The 18,853-nt window shown below is 37.0% G+C and overlaps 1 protein-coding gene across 1 annotated transcript in view; it reads right to left on the bottom strand.

Annotated features, from left to right (window-relative positions):
• Positions 1–14,773: 14,773 nt before the first annotated feature.
• LOC115880520 overlaps positions 14,774–18,853 on the bottom strand; it is a 6,917-nt gene continuing 2,837 nt past the window's right edge. The window contains exon 3 of the mRNA XM_030897738.1: positions 14,774–14,906. Within this exon, the coding sequence (XP_030753598.1) occupies positions 14,774–14,906 (133 nt within the window). The remainder of the gene's footprint in view (positions 14,907–18,853) is intronic.

Genomic DNA, 18,853 nt, shown 5'->3' with positions numbered 1-18,853 from the left:
GATTGCACACTAAGCAACTTGGACATTGAAGAAGGTAGCTGTACAAGTCGTGCAGAATGCATGCCCACATTCCATAACATATTGCACCTTATTCCAATAGCAAACTAGGCAGCGCAGTGCAGGTGAATATACTTGTTTATAGTTCATGTGGGTAATAACAAATATACATACTTACGATGTTCGACGATCCGATGAAAATTATATTCATTGTCAAATGCAGCAAATAATATTCGAATTTCTTCTGGAATTGGAGGAAATTGAAAAGCCGGAGGAGTGCGATTCTGAAAATTTGAGGTGGCGATGGAGGCCGAACATCGTAACCTACGACGTAATTTACAGTTTTTCGCAATCATTGAAACTCTCGTAAAATTTTAAATATACTAAACCTAAAGGTACAGAGGGAGAGATTCACCGTGCAGTTCTGCTCTACACATTGCACACTAAGCAACTTGGACATTGAAGAAGGTAGCTGTACAAGTCGTGCAGAATGCATGCCCACATTCCATAACATATTGCACCTTATTCCAATAGCAAACTAGGCAGCGCAGTGCAGGTGACATAGAAAGATCGTCGAATACAGTGCCCGGAATCGTTGGTTCCCAACCTTTAAAAAACCATAATATTATATATACTTGTTTATAGTTCATGTGGGTAATAACAAATATACATACTTACGAAGTTCGACGATCCGATGAAAATTATCTTCATTGTCAAATGCAGCAAATAATATTCGAATTTCTTCTGGAATTGGAGGAAATTGAAAAGCCGGAGGAGGAGTGCGATTCTGAACAATTTGAGGTGGCGATGGAGGCCGAACATCGTAACCTACGACGTAATTTACAGTTTTTCGCAATCATTGAAACTCTCGTAAAATTTTAAATATATTAAACCTAAAGGTACAGAGGGAGAGATTCACCGTGTAGTTCTGCTCTACACATTGCACACTAAGCAACTTGGACATTGAAGAAGGTAGCTGTACAAGTCGTGCAGAATGCATGCCCACATTCTATAACATATTGCACCCTATTCCAATAGCAAACTAGGCAGCGCAGTGCAGGTGACATAGAAAGATCGTCGAATACAGTGCCCGGAATCGTTGGTTCCCAACCTTTAAAAAACCATAATATTATATATACTTGTCTATAGTTCATGTGGGTAATAACAAATATACATACTTACGAAGTTCGACGATCCGATGAAAATTATCTTCATTGTCAAATGCAGCAAATAATATTCGAATTTCTTCTGGAATTGGAGGAAATTGAAAAGCCGGAGGAGGAGGCGATTCTTGTAAATTTGAGGGCGATGGAGGCGAATGACGTATGACGTAATTTACAGTTTTCCGCATTCATTGAACTCTCTCGTAAAAATTTTAAATATACTAAACCTAAAGGTACAGAGGGAGATATTCACCGTGCAGTTCTGCTCTACACATTGCACACTTAGCAACTTGGACATTGAAGAAGGTAGCTGTACAAGTCGTGCAGAATGCATGCCCAAATTCCATAACATATTGCACCTTATTCAATTAGCAAACTAGGCAGCGCAGTGCAGGTGACATAGAAAGATCGTCGAATACAGTGCCCGGAATCGTTGGTTCCCAACCTTTAAAAAACCATAATATTATATATACTTGTTTATAGTTCATGTGGGTAATAACAAATATACATACTTACGAAGTTCGACGATCCGATGAAAATTATATTCATTGTCAAATGCAGCAAATAATATTCGAATTTCTTCTGGAATTGGAGGAAATTGAAAAGCCGGAGGAGTGCGATTCTGAACAATTTGAGGTGGCGATGGAGGCCGAACATCGTAACCTACGACGTAATTTACAGTTTTTCGCAATCATTGAAACTCTCGTAAAATTTTAAATATACTAAACCTAAAGGTACAGAGGCAGAGATTCACCGTGCAGTTCTGCTCTACACATTGCACACTAAGCAACTTGGACATTGAAGAAGGTAGCTGTACAAGTCGTGCAGAATGCATGCCCACATTCCATAACATATTGCACCTTTTCCAATAGCAAACTAGGCAGCGCAGTGCAGGTGACATAGAAAGATCGTCGAATACAGTGCCCGGAATCATTGGTTCCCAACCTTTAAAAAACCATAATATTATATATACTTGTTTATAGTTCATGTGGGTAATAACAAATATATATACTTACGAAGTTCGACGATCCGATGAAAATTTTCTTCATTGTCAAATGCAGCAAATAATATTCGAATTTCTTCTGTAATTGGAGGAAATTGAAAAGCCGGAGGAGGAGTGCGATTCTGAACAATTTGAGGTGGCGATGGAGGCCGAACATCGTAACCTACGACGTAATTTACAGTTTTTCGCAATCATTGAACCTCTCGTAAAATTTTAAATATACTAAACCAAAAGGTACAGAGGGAGAGATTCACCGTGCAGTTCTGCTCTACAGATTGCACACTAAGCAACTTGGACATTGAAGAAGGTAGCTGTACAAGTCGTGCAGAATGCATGCCCACATTCCATAACATATTGCACCTTATTCCAATAGCAAACTAGGCAGCGCAGTGCAGGTGACATAGAAAGATCGTCGAATACAGTGACCGGAATCATTGGTTCCCAACCTTTAAAAAACCATAATATTATATATACTTGTTTATAGTTCATGTGGGTATTAACAAATATACATACTTACGAAGTTCGACGATCCGATGAAAATTATCTTCATTGTCAAATGCAGCAAATAATATTCGAATTTCTTCTGGAATTGGAGGAAATTGAAAAGCCGGAGGAGTGCGATTCTGAACAATTTGAGGTGGCGATGGAGGCCGAACATCGTAACCTACGACGTAATTTACAGTTTTTCGCAATCATTGAAACTCTCCTAAAATTTTAAATATACTAAACCTAAAGGTACAGAGGGAGAGATTCACCGTGCAGTTCTGCTCTACACATTGCACACTAAGCAACTTGGACATTGAAGAAGGTAGCTGTACAAGTCGTGAAGAATGCATGCCCACATTCTATAACATATTGCACCTTATTCCAATAGCAAACTAGGCAGCGCAGTGCAGGTGACATAGAAAGATCGTCGAATACAGTGACCGGAATCATTGGTTCCCAACCTTTAAAAAACCATAATATTATATATACTTGTCTATAGTTCATGTGGGTAATAACAAATATACATACTTACGAAGTTCGACGATCCGATGAAAATTATCTTCATTGTCAAATGCAGCAAATAATATTCGAATTTCTTCTGTAATTGGAGGAAATTGAAAAGCCGGAGGAGGAGTGCGATTCTGAACAATTTGAGGTGGCGATGGAGGCCGAACATCGTAACCTACGACGTAATTTACAGTTTTTCGCAATCATTGAAACTCGTAAAATTTAAATATACTAAACCCAAAGGTACAGAGGGAGAGATTCACCGTGCAGTTCTGCTCTACACCTTGCACACTAAGCAACTTGGACATTGAAGAAGGTAGCTGTACAAGTCATGCAGAATGCATGCCCACATTCCATAACATATTGCACCTTATTACAATAGCAAACTAGGCAGCACAGTGCAGGTGACATAGAAAGATCGTCGAATACAGTGACCGGAATCATTGGTTCCCAACCTTTAAAAAACCATAATATTATATATACTTGTTTATAGTTCATGTGGGTAATAACAAATATACATACTTACGAAGTTCGACGATCCGATGAAAGTTATATTCATTGTCAAATGCAGCAAATAATATTCGAATTTCTTCTGGAATTGGAGGAAATTGAAAAGCCGGAGGAGTGCGATTCTGAACAATTTGAGGTGGCGATGGAGGCCGAACATCGTAACCTACGACGTAATTTACAGTTTTTCGCAATCATTGAAACTCTCGTAAAATTTTAAATATACTAAACCTAAAGGTACAGAGGGAGAGATTCACCGTGCAGTTCTGCTCTACACATTGCACACTTAGCAACTTGGACATTGAAGAAGGTAGCTGTACAAGTCGTGAAGAATGCATGCCCACATTCTATAACATATTGCACCTTATTCCAATAGCAAACTAGGCAGCGCAGTGCAGGTGACATAGAAAGATCGTCGAATACAGTGACCGGAATCATTGGTTCCCAACCCTTTAAAAACCATAATATTATATATACTTGTCTATAGTTCATGTGGGTAATAACAAATATACATACTTACGAAGTTCGACGATCCGATGAAAATTATTCTCATTGTCAAATGCAGCAAATAATATTCGAATTTCTTCTGTAATTGGAGGAAATTGAAAAGCCGGAGGAGGAGTGCGATTCTGAACAATTTGAGGTGGCGATGGAGGCCGAACATCGTAACCTACGACGTAATTTACAGTTTTTCGCAATCATTGAAACTCTCGTAAAATTTTAAATATACTAAACCTAAAGGTACAGAGGGAGAGATTCACCGTGCAGTTCTGCTCTACACATTGCACACTAAGCAACTTGGACATTGAAGAAGGTAGCTGTACAAGTCGTGAAGAATGCATGCCCACATTCTATAACATATTGCACCTTATTCCAATAGCAAACTAGGCAGCGCAGTGCAGGTGACATAGAAAGATCGTCGAATACAGTGACCGGAATCATTGGTTCAACCTTAAAAAACCATAATATTATATATACTTGTCTATAGTTCATGTGGGTAATAACAAATATACATACTTACGATGTTCGACGATCCGATGAAAATTATCTTCATTGTCAAATGCAGCAAATAATATTTCCAATTTCTTCTGGAATTGGAGGAAATTGAAAAGCCGGAGGAGGAGTGCAATTCTGAACAATTTGAGGTGGCGATGGAGGCCGAACATCGTAACCTACGACGTAATTTACAGGTTTTCGCAATCATTGAAACTCTCGTAAAATTTTAAATATACTAAACCTAAAGGTACAGAGGGAGAGATTCACCGTGCAGTTCTGCTCTACACATTGCACACTTAGCAACTTGGACATTCAATAAGGTAACTGTACAAGTTATGCAGAATGCATGCCCACATTCCATAACATATTGCACCTTATTACAATAGCAAACTAGGCAGCGCAGTGCAGGTGACATAGAAAGATCGTCGAATACAGTGACCGGAATCATTGGTTCCCAACCTTTAAAAAACCATAATATTATATATACTTGTTTATAGTTCATGTGGGTAATAACAAATATACATACTTACGAAGTTCGACGATCCGATGAAAATTATCTTCATTGTCAAATGCAGCAAATAATATTCGAATTTCTTCTGGAATTGGAGGAAATTGAAAAGCCGGAGGAGGAGTGTGATTCTGAACAATTTGAGGTGGCGATGGAGGCCGAACATCGTAACCTACGACGTAATTTACAGTTTTTCGCAATCATTGAAACTCTCGTAAAATTTTAAATATACTAAACCTAAAGGTACAGAGGGAGAGATTCACCGTGCAGTTCTGCTCTACACATTGCACACTAAGCAACTTGGACATTGAAGAAGGTAGCTGTACAAGTCGTGAAGAATGCATGCCCACATTCTATAACATATTGCACCTTATTCCAATAGCAAACTAGGCTGCGCAGTGCAGGTGACATAGAAAGATCGTCGAATACAGTGACCGGAATCATTATTCCCAACCTTAAAACCATAATATTATATATACTTGTCTATAGTTCATGTGGGTAATAACAAATATACATACTTACGATGTTCGACGATCCGATGAAAATTATCTTCATTGTCAAATGCAGCAAATAATATTTCCAATTTCTTCTGGAATTGGAGGAAATTGAAAAGCCGGAGGAGGAGTGCAATTCTGAACAATTTGAGGTGGCGATGGAGGCCGAACATCGTAACCTACGACGTAATTTACAGGTTTTCGCAATCATTGAAACTCTCGTAAAATTTTAAATATACTAAACCTAAAGGTACAGAGGGAGAGATTCACCGTGCAGTTCTGCTCTACACATTGCACACTTAGCAACTTGGACATTCAATAAGGTAACTGTACAAGTTATGCAGAATGCATGCCCACATTCCATAACATATTGCACCTTATTACAATAGCAAACTAGGCAGCGCAGTGCAGGTGACATAGAAAGATCGTCGAATACAGTGCCCGGAATCGTTGGTTCTCAACCTTAAAAACCATATATATACTTGTCTATAGTTCATGTGGGTAATAACAAATATACATACTTACGAAGTTCGACGATCCGATGAAAATTATCTTCATTGTCAAATGCAGCAAATAATATTCGAATTTCTTCTGGAATTGGAGGAAATTGAAAAGCCGGAGGAGGAGTGCGATTCTGAACAATTTGAGGTGGCGATGGAGGCCGAACATCGTAACCTACGACGTAATTTACAGTTTTTCGCAATCATTGAACCTCTCGTAAAATTTTAAATATACTAAACCTAAAGGTACAGAGGGAGATATTCACCGTGTAGTTCTGCTCTACACATTGCACACTTAGCAACTTGGACATTGAATAAGGTAACTGTACATTCTGTACAAGTCGTGCAGAATGCATGCCCACATTCCATAACATATTGCACCTTATTCAATTAGCAAACTAGGCAGCGCAGTGCAGGTGACATAGAAAGATCGTCGAATACAGTGCCCGGAATCGTTGGTTCCCAACCTTTAAAAAACCATAATATTATATATACTTGTTTATAGTTCATGTGAGTAATAACAAATATACATACTTACGAAGTTCGACGATCCGATGAAAATTATCTTCATTGTCAAATGCAGCAAATAATATTCGAATTTCTTCTGGAATTGGAGGAAATTGAAAAGCCGGAGGAGGAGTGCGATTCTGAACAATTTGAGGTGGCGATGGAGGCCGAACATCGTAACCTACGACGTAATTTACAGTTTTTCGCAATCATTGAACCTCTCGTAAAATTTTAAATATACTAAACCTAAAGGTACAGAGGGAGATATTCACCGTGTAGTTCTGCTCTACACATTGCACACTTAGCAACTTGGACATTGAATAAGGTAACTGTACAAGTCGTGCAGAATGCATGTCCACATTCCATAACATATTGCACCTTATTCAAATAGCAAACCTGGTAGCGCAGTGGAGGTGACATAGAAAGATCGTCGAATACAGTGCCCGGAATCGTTGGTTCTCAACCTTTAAAAAACTATAATATTATAACTTATAGTATTAATAATAATATATCAAATAAATACAATAAATACAATGTTGTTGTGTTATGTGTAGTTCTGCTCTACACATTGCACACTTAGCAACTTGGACATTGAATAAGGTAACTGTACATTCTGTACAAGTCGTGCAGAATGCATGCCCACATTCCATAACATATTGCACCTTATTCAAATAGCAAACTAGGCAGCGCAGTGGAGGTGACATAGAAAGATCGTCGAACACAGTGCCCGGAATCGTTGGTTCTCAACCTTTAAAAAACCATAATATTATAACTTATAGTATTAATAATAATATATCAAATAAATACAATAAATACAATGTTGTTGTGTTATGTGTAGTTCTGCTCTACACATTGCACACTTAGCAACTTGGACATTGAATAAGGTAACTGTACATTCTGTACAAATCGTGCAGAATGCATGCCCACATTCCATAACATATTGCACCTTATTTAAATAACAACCAGGCAGCGCAGTGCAGGTGACATAGAAAGATCGTCGAATACAGTGCCCGGTATCGTTGGTTCTCAACCTTAAAAACCATAATATTATAACAGTATTAATAATAATCTATCAAATAAATGTTACTTGTTTATCCTTCATGTGGGTAATAACAAATATACATACTTACGATGTTCGACGATCCGATGAAAATTATCTTCATTGTCAAATGCAGCAAATAATATTCGAATTTCTTCTGGAATTGGAGGAAATTGAAAAGCCGGAGGAGGAGTGCGATTCTCAACAATTTGAGGTGGCGATGGAGGCCGAACATCGTAACCTACGACGTTATTTACAGTTTTTCGCAATCATTGAAACTCTCGTAAAATTTTAAATATACTAAACCTAAAGGTACAGAGGGAGAGATTCACCGTGCAGTTCTGCTCTACACATTGCACACTAAGCAACTTGGAATTTGAAGAAGGTAGCTGTACAAGTCCTGCAGAATGCATGCCCACATTCCATAACATATTGCACCTTATTCCAATAGCAAACTAGGCAGCGCAGTGCAGGTGACATAGAAAGATCGTCGAATACAGTGACCGGAATCATTGGTTCCCAACCTTTAAAAAACCATAATATTATATATACTTGTTTATAGTTCATGTGGGTAATAACAAATATACATACTTACGAAGTTCGACGATCCGATGAAAATTATCTTCATTGTCAAATGCAGCAAATAATATTCGAATTTCTTCTGGAATTGGAGGAAATTGAAAAGCCGGAGGAGGAGTGCGATTCTGAACAATTTGAGGTGGCGATGGAGGCCGAACATTGTAACCTACGACGTAATTTATGCTGCAATCATTGAAACCTCGTAAAATTTTAAATATACTAAACCTAAAGGTACAGAGGGAGAGATTCACCGTGCAGTTCTGCTCTACACATTGCACACTAAGCAACTTGGACATTGAAGAAGGTAGCTGTACAAGTCCTGCAGAATGCATGCCCACATTCCATAACATATTGCACCTTATTCCAATAGCAAACTAGGCAGCGCAGTGCAGGTGACATAGAAAGATCGTCGAATACAGTGACCGGAATCATTGGTTCCCAACCTTTAAAAAACCATAATATTATATATACTTGTTTATAGTTCATGTGAGTAATAACAAATATACATACTTACGATGTTCGACGATCCGATGAAAATTATATTCATTGTCAAATGCAGCAAATAATATTCCAATTTCTTCTGGAATTGGAGGAAATTGAAAAGCCGGAGGAGGAGTGCGATTCTGAACAATTTGAGGTGGCGATGGAGGCCGAACATCGTAACCTACGACGTAATTTACAGTTTTTCGCAATCATTGAAACTCGTAAAATTTTTAAATATACTAAACCTAAAGGTACAGAGGCAGAGATTCACCGTGCAGTTCTGCTCTACACATTGCACACTTAGCAACTTGGACATTGAATAAGGTAACTGTACAAGTCGTGCAGAATGCATGTCCACATTCCATAACATATTGCACCTTATTCAAATAGCAAACCTGGTAGCGCAGTGGAGGTGACATAGAAAGATCGTCGAATACAGTGCCCGGAATCGTTGGTTCTCAACCTTTAAAAAACTATAATATTATAACTTATAGTATTAATAATAATATATCAAATAAATACAATGTTGTTGTGTTATGTGTAGTTCTGCTCTACACATTGCACACTTAGCAACTTGGACATTGAATAAGGTAACTGTACATTCTGTACAAGTCGTGCAGAATGCATGCCCACATTCCATAACATATTGCACCTTATTCAAATAGCAAACTAGGCAGCGCAGTGTAAAAAACCATAACAAGGTGACATAGAAAGATCGTCGAACACAGTGCCCGGAATCGTTGGTTCTCAACCTTTAAAAAACCATAATATTATAACAGTATTAATAATAATATATCAAATAAATACACAAATAATAATGTTGTTGTGTTATGTGTAGTTCTGCTCTACACATTGCACACTTAGCAACTTGGACATTGAATAAGGTAACTGTACATTCTGTACAAGTCGTGCAGAATGCATGCCCACATTCCATAACATATTGCACCTTATTCAAATAACAAACTAGGCAGCGCAGTGCAGGTGACATAGAAAGATCGTCGAATACAGTGCCCGGTATCGTTGGTTCTCAACCTTTAAAAAACTATAATATTATAACTTATAGTATTAATAATAATCTATCAAATAAATGTTACTTGTTTATCCTTCATGTGGGTAATAACAAATATACATACTTACGATGTTCGACGATCCGATGAAAATTATCTTCATTGTCAAATGCAGCAAATAATATTCCAATTTCTTCTGGAATTGGAGGAAATTGAAAAGCCGGAGGAGGAGTGCGATTCTGAACAATTTGAGGTGGCGATGGAGGCCGAACATCGTAACCTACGACGTTATTTTTACACTTTTCGCAAATCATTGAAACTCGTAAAATTTTAAATATACTAAACCTAAAGGTACAGAGGGAGAGATTCACCGTGTAGTTCTGCTCTACACATTGCACACTTAGCAACTTGGACATTGAATAAGGTAACTGTACAAGTCGTGCAGAATGCATGTCCACATTCCATAACATATTGCACCTTATTCAAATAGCAAACCTGGTAGCGCAGTGGAGGTGACATAGAAAGATCGTCGAATACAGTGCCCGGAATCATTGGTTCTCAACCTTTAAAAAACTATAATATTATAACTTATAGTATTAATAATAATATATCAAATAAATACAATAAATACAATGTTGTTGTGTTATGTGTAGTTCTGCTCTACACATTGCACACTTAGCAACTTGGACATTGAATAAGGTAACTGTACATTCTGTACAAGTCGTGCAGAATGCATGCCCACATTCCATAACATATTGCACCTTATTCAAATAGCAAACTAGGCAGCGCAGTGCAGGTGACATAGAAAGATCGTCGATTACAGTGACCGGAATCATTGGTTCCCAACCTTTAAAAAACCATAATATTATATATACTTGTTTATAGTTCATGTGGGTAATAACAAATATACATACTTACGATGTTCGACGATCCGATGAAAATTATATTCATTGTCAAATGCAGTAAATAATATTCCAATTTTCTGAATTGGAGGAAATTGAAAAGCCGGAGGAGGAGTGCGATTCTGAACAATTTGAGGTGGCGATGGAGGCCGAACATCGTAACCTACGACGTAATTTATAGTTTTTCGCAATCATTGAAACTCTCGTAAAATTTTAAATATACTAAACCTAAAGGTACAGAGGGAGAGATTCACCGTGTAGTTCTGCTCTACACATTGCACACTTAGCAACTTGGACATTGAATAAGGTAACTGTACAAGTCGTGCAGAATGCATGTCCACATTCCATAACATATTGCACCTTATTCAAATAGCAAACCTGGTAGCGCAGTGGAGGTGACATAGAAAGATCGACGAATTCAGTGCCCGGAATCATTGGTTCTCAACCTTTAAAAAACTATAATATTATAACTTATAGTATTAATAATAATATATCAAATAAATACAATAAATACAATGTTGTTGTGTTATGTGTAGTTCTGCTCTACACATTGCGCACTTAGCAACTTGGACATTGAATAAGGTAACTGTACATTCTGTACAAGTCGTGCAGAATGCATGCCCACATTCCATAACATATTGCACCTTATTCAAATAGCAAACTAGGCAGCGCAGTGCAGGTGACATAGAAAGATCGTCGAATACAGTGCCCGGAATCGTTGGTTCTCAACCTTTAAAAAACCATAATATTATAACTTATAGTATTAATAATAATATATCAACAACAAATATATATACTTACGATGTTCGACGATCCGATGAAAATTATATTCATTGTCAAATGCAGCAAATAATATTCCAATTTCTTCTGGAATTGGAGGAAATTGAAAAGCCGGAGGAGGAGTGCGATTCTGAACAATTTGAGGTGGCGATGGAGGCCGAACATCGTAACCTACGACGTAATTTACAGTTTTTCGCAATCACTGAAACTCTCGTAAAATTTTAAATATACTAAACCTAAATGTACATAGGGAGAGATTCACCGTGCAGTTCTGCTCTACATATTGCACACTTAGCAACTTGGACATTGAATAAGGTAACTGTTGTAACAGCCTTTTTTTCTAGAGAGCTATTACTAACGCCTAACAGTCGGTCTTTTTATTCTCGGGCGCCACCCCCAAAGTTTAAAGTGTTTGAGAGACCACCTCGGCCAATACGGGTAGCTTTTCTACAGTGGAGAATCCAGGGAAATGGGGTAAAAGCCAGTTAAAGTCGAATATATTCCATAACGAGTTTATTTAAATAAATTAATTATGAATCCAATATCTTCAAATAAATAAATATGAAGAAATACTATAACAAGCTGAAATATCAAAATCTAACACAGAGAAATTAAATGAGTAAATTACAATAGCAAATAATTAAGTAATTAATTAATAAATTAAATTAATTATGAATCCAATATCTTCAAATAAATCAAATATGAAGAAATACTAGCAATACATATTCACATGCATCTTTAAATAAATCAGATATATAAGAAATATTATTATTATGGTAAAATAAAAGAGGAACCTTAATTAATTAACTCCTCCTCCGTAAAGGAATTTTATACCATAAAAATCAAATAAAAAAAACTACTGTGCTGAAACTAAAATTTGTGATTACTAGAACTCTGATGGGGTATCTGTCGGTTACAAAAAAAAGAAAGAATGTGATTACCTCTCTTTTTTTTTAAGTAAATCGGCGTCGGATCAAACGAAACGGTCTGGTTTTCTGAATCGCCTACAGCAGCCCGGAATCAAGGCACACTAATTATTCACGGTCAGGTATAAAGAAAACTTAAGAAAATCGGCGTCGGATCAAAACGAAACGGTCTGGTTGTCTATTCACGGTCAGGTATAAAAAACTTAAATGCTCGGTTTTTTAACTATCTATACTCATAAATCAGAAATACGGTTTAGACTTATTTTAAATCAAATCTTTGCGACCACGATTTATACTTATTTAAAATCAAAAACGGAGATACGGTACTTTTACTTTAAAACTCAAGAATTCGGTTTTTACAGCAGCGCTGATAAAAAAACGGATCAGACTCGCGAGGTTTACTTAGAAAAGATCACCTGTACTTAGTCTCAACAGGAAGAACCCCGTTTTCGCGCTCCCGTCGCTTAAATAATCTGTCCCGTCGGGAACCACGAACCACGTTCGGTTACCATCGTCCTACCTCCCATCAAGATTCCTTACAGTAAAAAAAAAACGGTTTTTACCCGTCGATACTACGATTCTGGAATTGGAGGAAATTGTAAAGCCGGAGGAGGAGCGCGATGCTGAACAATTTGAGGTGGCGATGGAGGCCCACCATTTTCTAAATCTTTAGGGGGGTCAACAGGACGGTTCGGTAGTGGTAGGATAGGACTTGGTACACGTACTGGAGGATCTACATTAAAATAAACTAGGGGTGGTGGTGAAGCAGGAACATTTTGTTGGGGTTGAAAAAGAAATAAGTGGAGGTGGTGAATTATTTGGCTCTAAAAGGTGGGGATTTTGCAAGATTGGGCCAAGGTTAAGTGGCTGGATAGGTTCTGGAACGGGATCTTCTACATCGAGAACATCTCCATTCCATTAGTTCATTTGTCTATCCAAACGTTCCACAAGATGGACATAATGCCGAAGGAAATCCGCCATACTGAATCGCCAATCGTCCAGTTTATTCCAGGCTAAATTCAGTCGTGTTCTGTATGTCGATATAAGTATTTCTGAAAATTGAAATAGTTATATACAGAGTACCTATTTTATAAAGTTTGTCGAGGCAACGTATCTAAGGATTATTTAGGGCAGTCTTAAACACTCAACCTTAATAAGATATTATTTATAGACCCTATTTAAAGTTTCTTTAGCGATTAAGGTCCGGTTGTACAAACTTAGCTTAAAATCGAGATTATTCGAGTGAATTTCGATAAGCCCTGAGCTCGGCAATTTTATTTAGGTATATTTTTCTAGTAGTGTATTTGTTGCATTGGAACATCTTCATTCCATTCGTTCATTTGTCTATCCAAACGCTCCACAAGATGGACATAATGCCGAAGGAAATCCGCCATACTGAATCGCCCATCGTCCTATTTATCCCAGGTTCAGTCTATGGCTAAAGACAATATTTTTTCGGGCAATCCTGAACACTGTTGCGTTCCTCTCCAACTGCATTATTTCCCTCAATTACTGCCATGTCTTCTGTATACTATTATAAGTATTTCTGAAAATTGAAATAGTTATATACAGAGTACCTATTTTATAAAGTTTGTCGAGGCAACATATCTAAGGATTATTTAGGGCAGTCTTAAACACTCAACCTTAATAAGATATTATTTATAGACCCTATTTAAAGTTTCTTTAGCGATTAAGGCCCGGTTGTACAAACATAGCTTAAAGTCGAGATCATGTAAACTTCGATCAACCCTGAGTTCGGCAATTTTACTTAGGTATATTTTTCTAGTAGTGTATTTGTTGCATTGGAACATCTCCATTCCATTCGTTCATTTGTCTATCCAAACGCTCCACAAGATGGACATAATGCCGAAGGAAATCCGCCATACTGAATCGCCCATCGTCCTATTTATCCCAGGCTAAATTCAGTCTAGCGTTAAAGACAATATTTTTTCGGGCAATCCTGAACACTGTTGCGTTCCTCTCCAACTGCATTATTTCAATTACTGCCGTGTTCTGTATGTCGATAAGTATTTCTGAAAATTGAAATAGTTATATACAGAGTAGCTATTTTATAAAGTTTGTCGAGGCAACATCTCTAAGGATTATTTAGGGCAGTCTTAAACACTCAACCTTAATAAGATATTATTTATAGACCCTATTAAAAGTTTCTTTAGCGATTAAGGCCCGGTTGTACAAACATAGCTTAAAGTCGAGATCATGTAAACTTCGATCAACCCTGAGTTCGGCAATTTTACTTAGGTATATTTTTCTAGTAGTGTATTTGTTGCATTGGAACATCTCCATTCCATTCGTTCATTTGTCTATCCAAACGCTCCACAAGATGGACATAATGCCGAAGGAAATCCGCCATACTGAATCGCCCATCGTCCTATTTATCCCAGGCTAAATTCAGTCTAGCGTTAAAGACAATATTTTTTCGGGCAATCCTGAACACTGTTGCGTTCCTCTCCAACTGCATCATTTCAATTACTGCCGTGTTCTGTATGTCGATATAAGTATTTCTGAAAATTGAAATAGTTATATACAGAGTACCTATTTTATAAAGTTTGTCGAGGAAACATCTCTAAGGATTATTTAGGGCAGTCTTAAACACTCAACCTTAATAAGATATTATTTATAGACCCTATTTAAAGTTTCTTTAGCGATTAAGGTCCGGTTGTACAAACTTAGCTTAAAATCGAGATCATGTGAACTTCGATAAGCCCTGAGCTCGGCAATTTTACTTAGGTATATTTTTCTAGTAGTGTATTTGTTGCATTGGAACATCTCCATTCCATTCGTTCATTTGTCTATCCAAACGCTCCACAAGATGGACATAATGCCGAAGGAAATCCGCCATACTGAATCGCCCATCGTCCTATTTATCCCAGGCTAAATTCAGTCTAGCGTTAAAGACAATATTTTTTCGGGCAATCCTGAACACTGTTGCGTTCCTCTCCAACTGTATTATTTCAATTACTGCCATGTTCTGTATGTCGATGTAAGTATTTCTGAAAATTGAAATAGTTATATACAGAGTAGCTATTTTATAAAGTTTGTCGAGGCAACATCTCTAAGGATTATTTAGGGCAGTCTTAAACACTCAACCTTAATAAGATATTATTTATAGACCCTATTTAAAGTTTCTTTAGCGATTAAGGCCCGGTTGTACAAACTTAGCTTAAAATCGAGATCATGTGAACTTCGATAAGCCCTGAGCTCGGCAATTTTACTTAGGTATATTTTTCTTGTAGTGTATTTGTTGTATTTTTTGTAGGATACAAAGATTATTAAAAACCTAGTTTAAGCCTCAAAAAGGCTCTCTTTTGAATTTGGTGTAAGCCTGGACCGATTATGTACAACCGGGTCTTAATGTCTTAAGATTAGAAAAATGTTTTATTGCCAAACAAACTTTATAACTAAAAACACGAAAATCATGTGAACATTATTACATACGTATCAAATCCCATACACCGGGATGTCGGACTAACTTGCTATTGAGTCGCCGATGGTACGACTCCATAACATTGTTAGTCTGCGCCGCTGCTTATAGAAACTTAAATGGCCAGGAGTGATTCGTTCTATCTATTGCCTCTTTACGTATACATGCAGCTCTCTGAATATGTCATTGAACTGAATATGTCATTCTCATCCTAATAATACAAAATAAAATAATAGTTAATATATTATTACTATACCAATATACATATTATACAGGGTAAATCTTAAATAAGTGCAAATATGTTTAAGGGTAGTATATTTCGACCCCAGAAAACACGATTATGAGTTTTTTTTCGCGAAAAAAAATTAAAAATTGGGATTTTTTTGAAAATGTTTTACCTTAACTTTAAAACACCCTGTGCAATAATTTTGTGAGCAAATTTTCCTAAAACATTATTTTTTGGTTAGAGCCATGTCTCTTGAGAATTTTGACTCATGTCAACACATGCCTTGGTTAATTTTTAAGAGCGAAATAAGCTTGTCAACAACAATTTGTATTTTTTTCAGTTATCATTACTATTTGATGTTATTTTTTAATATGACAAGGTGGCTTTGTTAACTATTCTCGTAATGTCATACTGACAGTTACATTTTGTATATCTACGATTGAATATAGTTCTTAGTGTCGAAGACTGTGCAAAAGCCATTGCCCTTGTTGAATATGGGAAAAATTAGGAATATGTGGCTTGGGGGGGGGGTACTAGAATGCTCATCGCTCTACGATCAAAAGGGTAGTCGAAGGTTGATTTTAGACAAACTGGCAGAAAGAAGCGTAAAGCGGAGAGTGGTAGGAAGCGTGAAACTACCGGTCTAGATGATCGATATACAGGGTGTTTCAAAACAAATGCGAAAAACTTCAGGGGGCGATTCCTTGTTCAAAACAAAGGGTAGTTTGCTTCATAAACGTTGGGTCAAAAGTCAACCATTAGGGAGATATCGCGGTACAAAGATGGCGGGAAAATAATTGTTTTTATTTTTATCTTGAAAACGGAAAGAGATAGTCTAATGAAATTTTATGGGAGCATTACTGTTACGAAAACACACTTTCTGGTAATTTTTTCACTTTTTTAAAGTGAGTGGAAGGGGTTGAAATAAACTACCCTTATCATTCTTGTTAACGAAATTTAAAGAAAAATCTTATCAAACACATTTTCGCATTTGTTTTGAAACACCCTGTAAATCAGTGTGAACGCTTTGTATGACTGGGACCGTCATTTAATAGGAAGGCAAACAAGAAATCGGCATCAAGAGTTTCGAGGCAAGAATGCGGGTATGTTTACAGTTCTTCGAGTCGTAGGTATACAAAATGTAACGGTCAGTATGATATTACGACAATAGTTAACAAAGCCGTTATTTTCGTGATATAAAAATAACATCAGCAATACGTAACTGAACGAAGTACAATTATTTTAGCAAATTCATTTTGGCTCTTAAAATTAACCAAGCATGTGAAAAAACTTTATTGTACACAAAGCCAAAGAGCAACTAAATCGACAGAAGCATTCACCAAAACTGAAAAGCACAAAAACAAATAGCCACAAATAATAAAAATGTCGCACAATACAAATCAATTTGAAAATTCGTCATGGAAATTGCGAATAAAACATATGGACATTGCAGAACACGGGCATTAGCTAAAATTTTACAAAGGAAAACTGTAAATGGATAAAATCATGTTCACATAATGTAAATCAAGGTTATAAAATATTAAATGGCTAAATACTAGACCTTTAACCAGTGTGAAGTTATCAAAATTTTAAAATTCAAAGGAAATTGTTCTTGATTAAACATCAACAAAGTCGTTTACCGCATATAGGACTCTCTCCAGTAGAGTATGATTTTAAAGCTTTGCGAAATGCAGGAAGAATGAAAGTGACTGATATTCCGAAGACGAAATGATTGTACATTTTTCTTGGCATTGTACAGTATTGAGCCTTTAGCTAGTTCTGAGCTCGGGGTTGGCAGATAAATATCGTGCTCCGCATTCCTAAACGGATAGTTGAAAGAAGACCTTTCGGAATAGGCAGATATTTATTTGCTTGCGGATTAAGCAAACGGATTCAAAATGAATAAGGACGGAAGAGTCAGTATTTTGGTACAAGAAATTCTGGCGGTGAGTTCTACTGTTTAGTACCAATAAAATTATCAGACTGCTCTCTTTTGAAGTTTGAAATACCATCAAAATTTTGTCGCGCAGCAAGTACCCCAGAATGGAAGGGCATGACGAAGATGTTACTCAAAAAGGTCATAATAGACCATTCTAGTGGTTGATGAGTTAAGTTCCTTTGAAACTGATCTTAGCGCAAAACAGGCGGAACTTAGTTTCTTTGATAAGGCTTCTATGTGCAAGTCCCATTTTAACGAGTTCCTAAGAATCTTACAGAGTCCACGACGTCAATAGGTAGTGTATTATTAAGTACAAAGGTTGTATAGTACTTTTTTATGACAAAACTTTAGTTTTTGAAAGGTTGAGGCATAGGAATTTAGAATCGCACCAAGATTTAATGGTGCGTAAGTCACTGGACATAGTATTATCTGGGCCGCTCCAAGTATCTAGTATCGTCCGCAAAGTGGCAGATTTTACCGCTAATGTCTAGATTTGCAATGTCGTTGATAAACACAAGAAATAAAATAGGGCCAAATACTGAACCCTGGGGGACACCACATTCTATAGGCTTACAAGAAGACATAGACGTTATCAATCCTCACAAGCTACCTTCTGTTGCCAAGATACGACTTAAACCATTTGAGAGATGTTCCCCTGAACCCGTAGTGTTGCAATTTGTTAATTAGAAGTTATTATTATGAGGATTTACACAGTCAAAACAGAGAAATCCTACAGAAAATTGTAGCTGTAGGGTGATGGTTATTCAGGCTAGGTATACATTATTAAAAGGTCGAACATAGCATCATTTGTGCAACTGTTACTTAGAAATCCAAATTGATGGGTAGAAAGTACTTTATACAG

This window comes from Sitophilus oryzae, unplaced genomic scaffold, assembly GCF_002938485.1.
Source record: "Sitophilus oryzae breed Bouriz unplaced genomic scaffold, Soryzae_2.0 scaffold_1625_pilon_pilon, whole genome shotgun sequence".
In the NCBI taxonomy this organism is placed as follows: Eukaryota; Metazoa; Arthropoda; class Insecta; order Coleoptera; family Curculionidae; genus Sitophilus; species Sitophilus oryzae.
The sequence above is the reverse complement of the archived record's forward strand: the minus strand, read 5'-3'. Positions and strand labels throughout refer to the sequence as shown.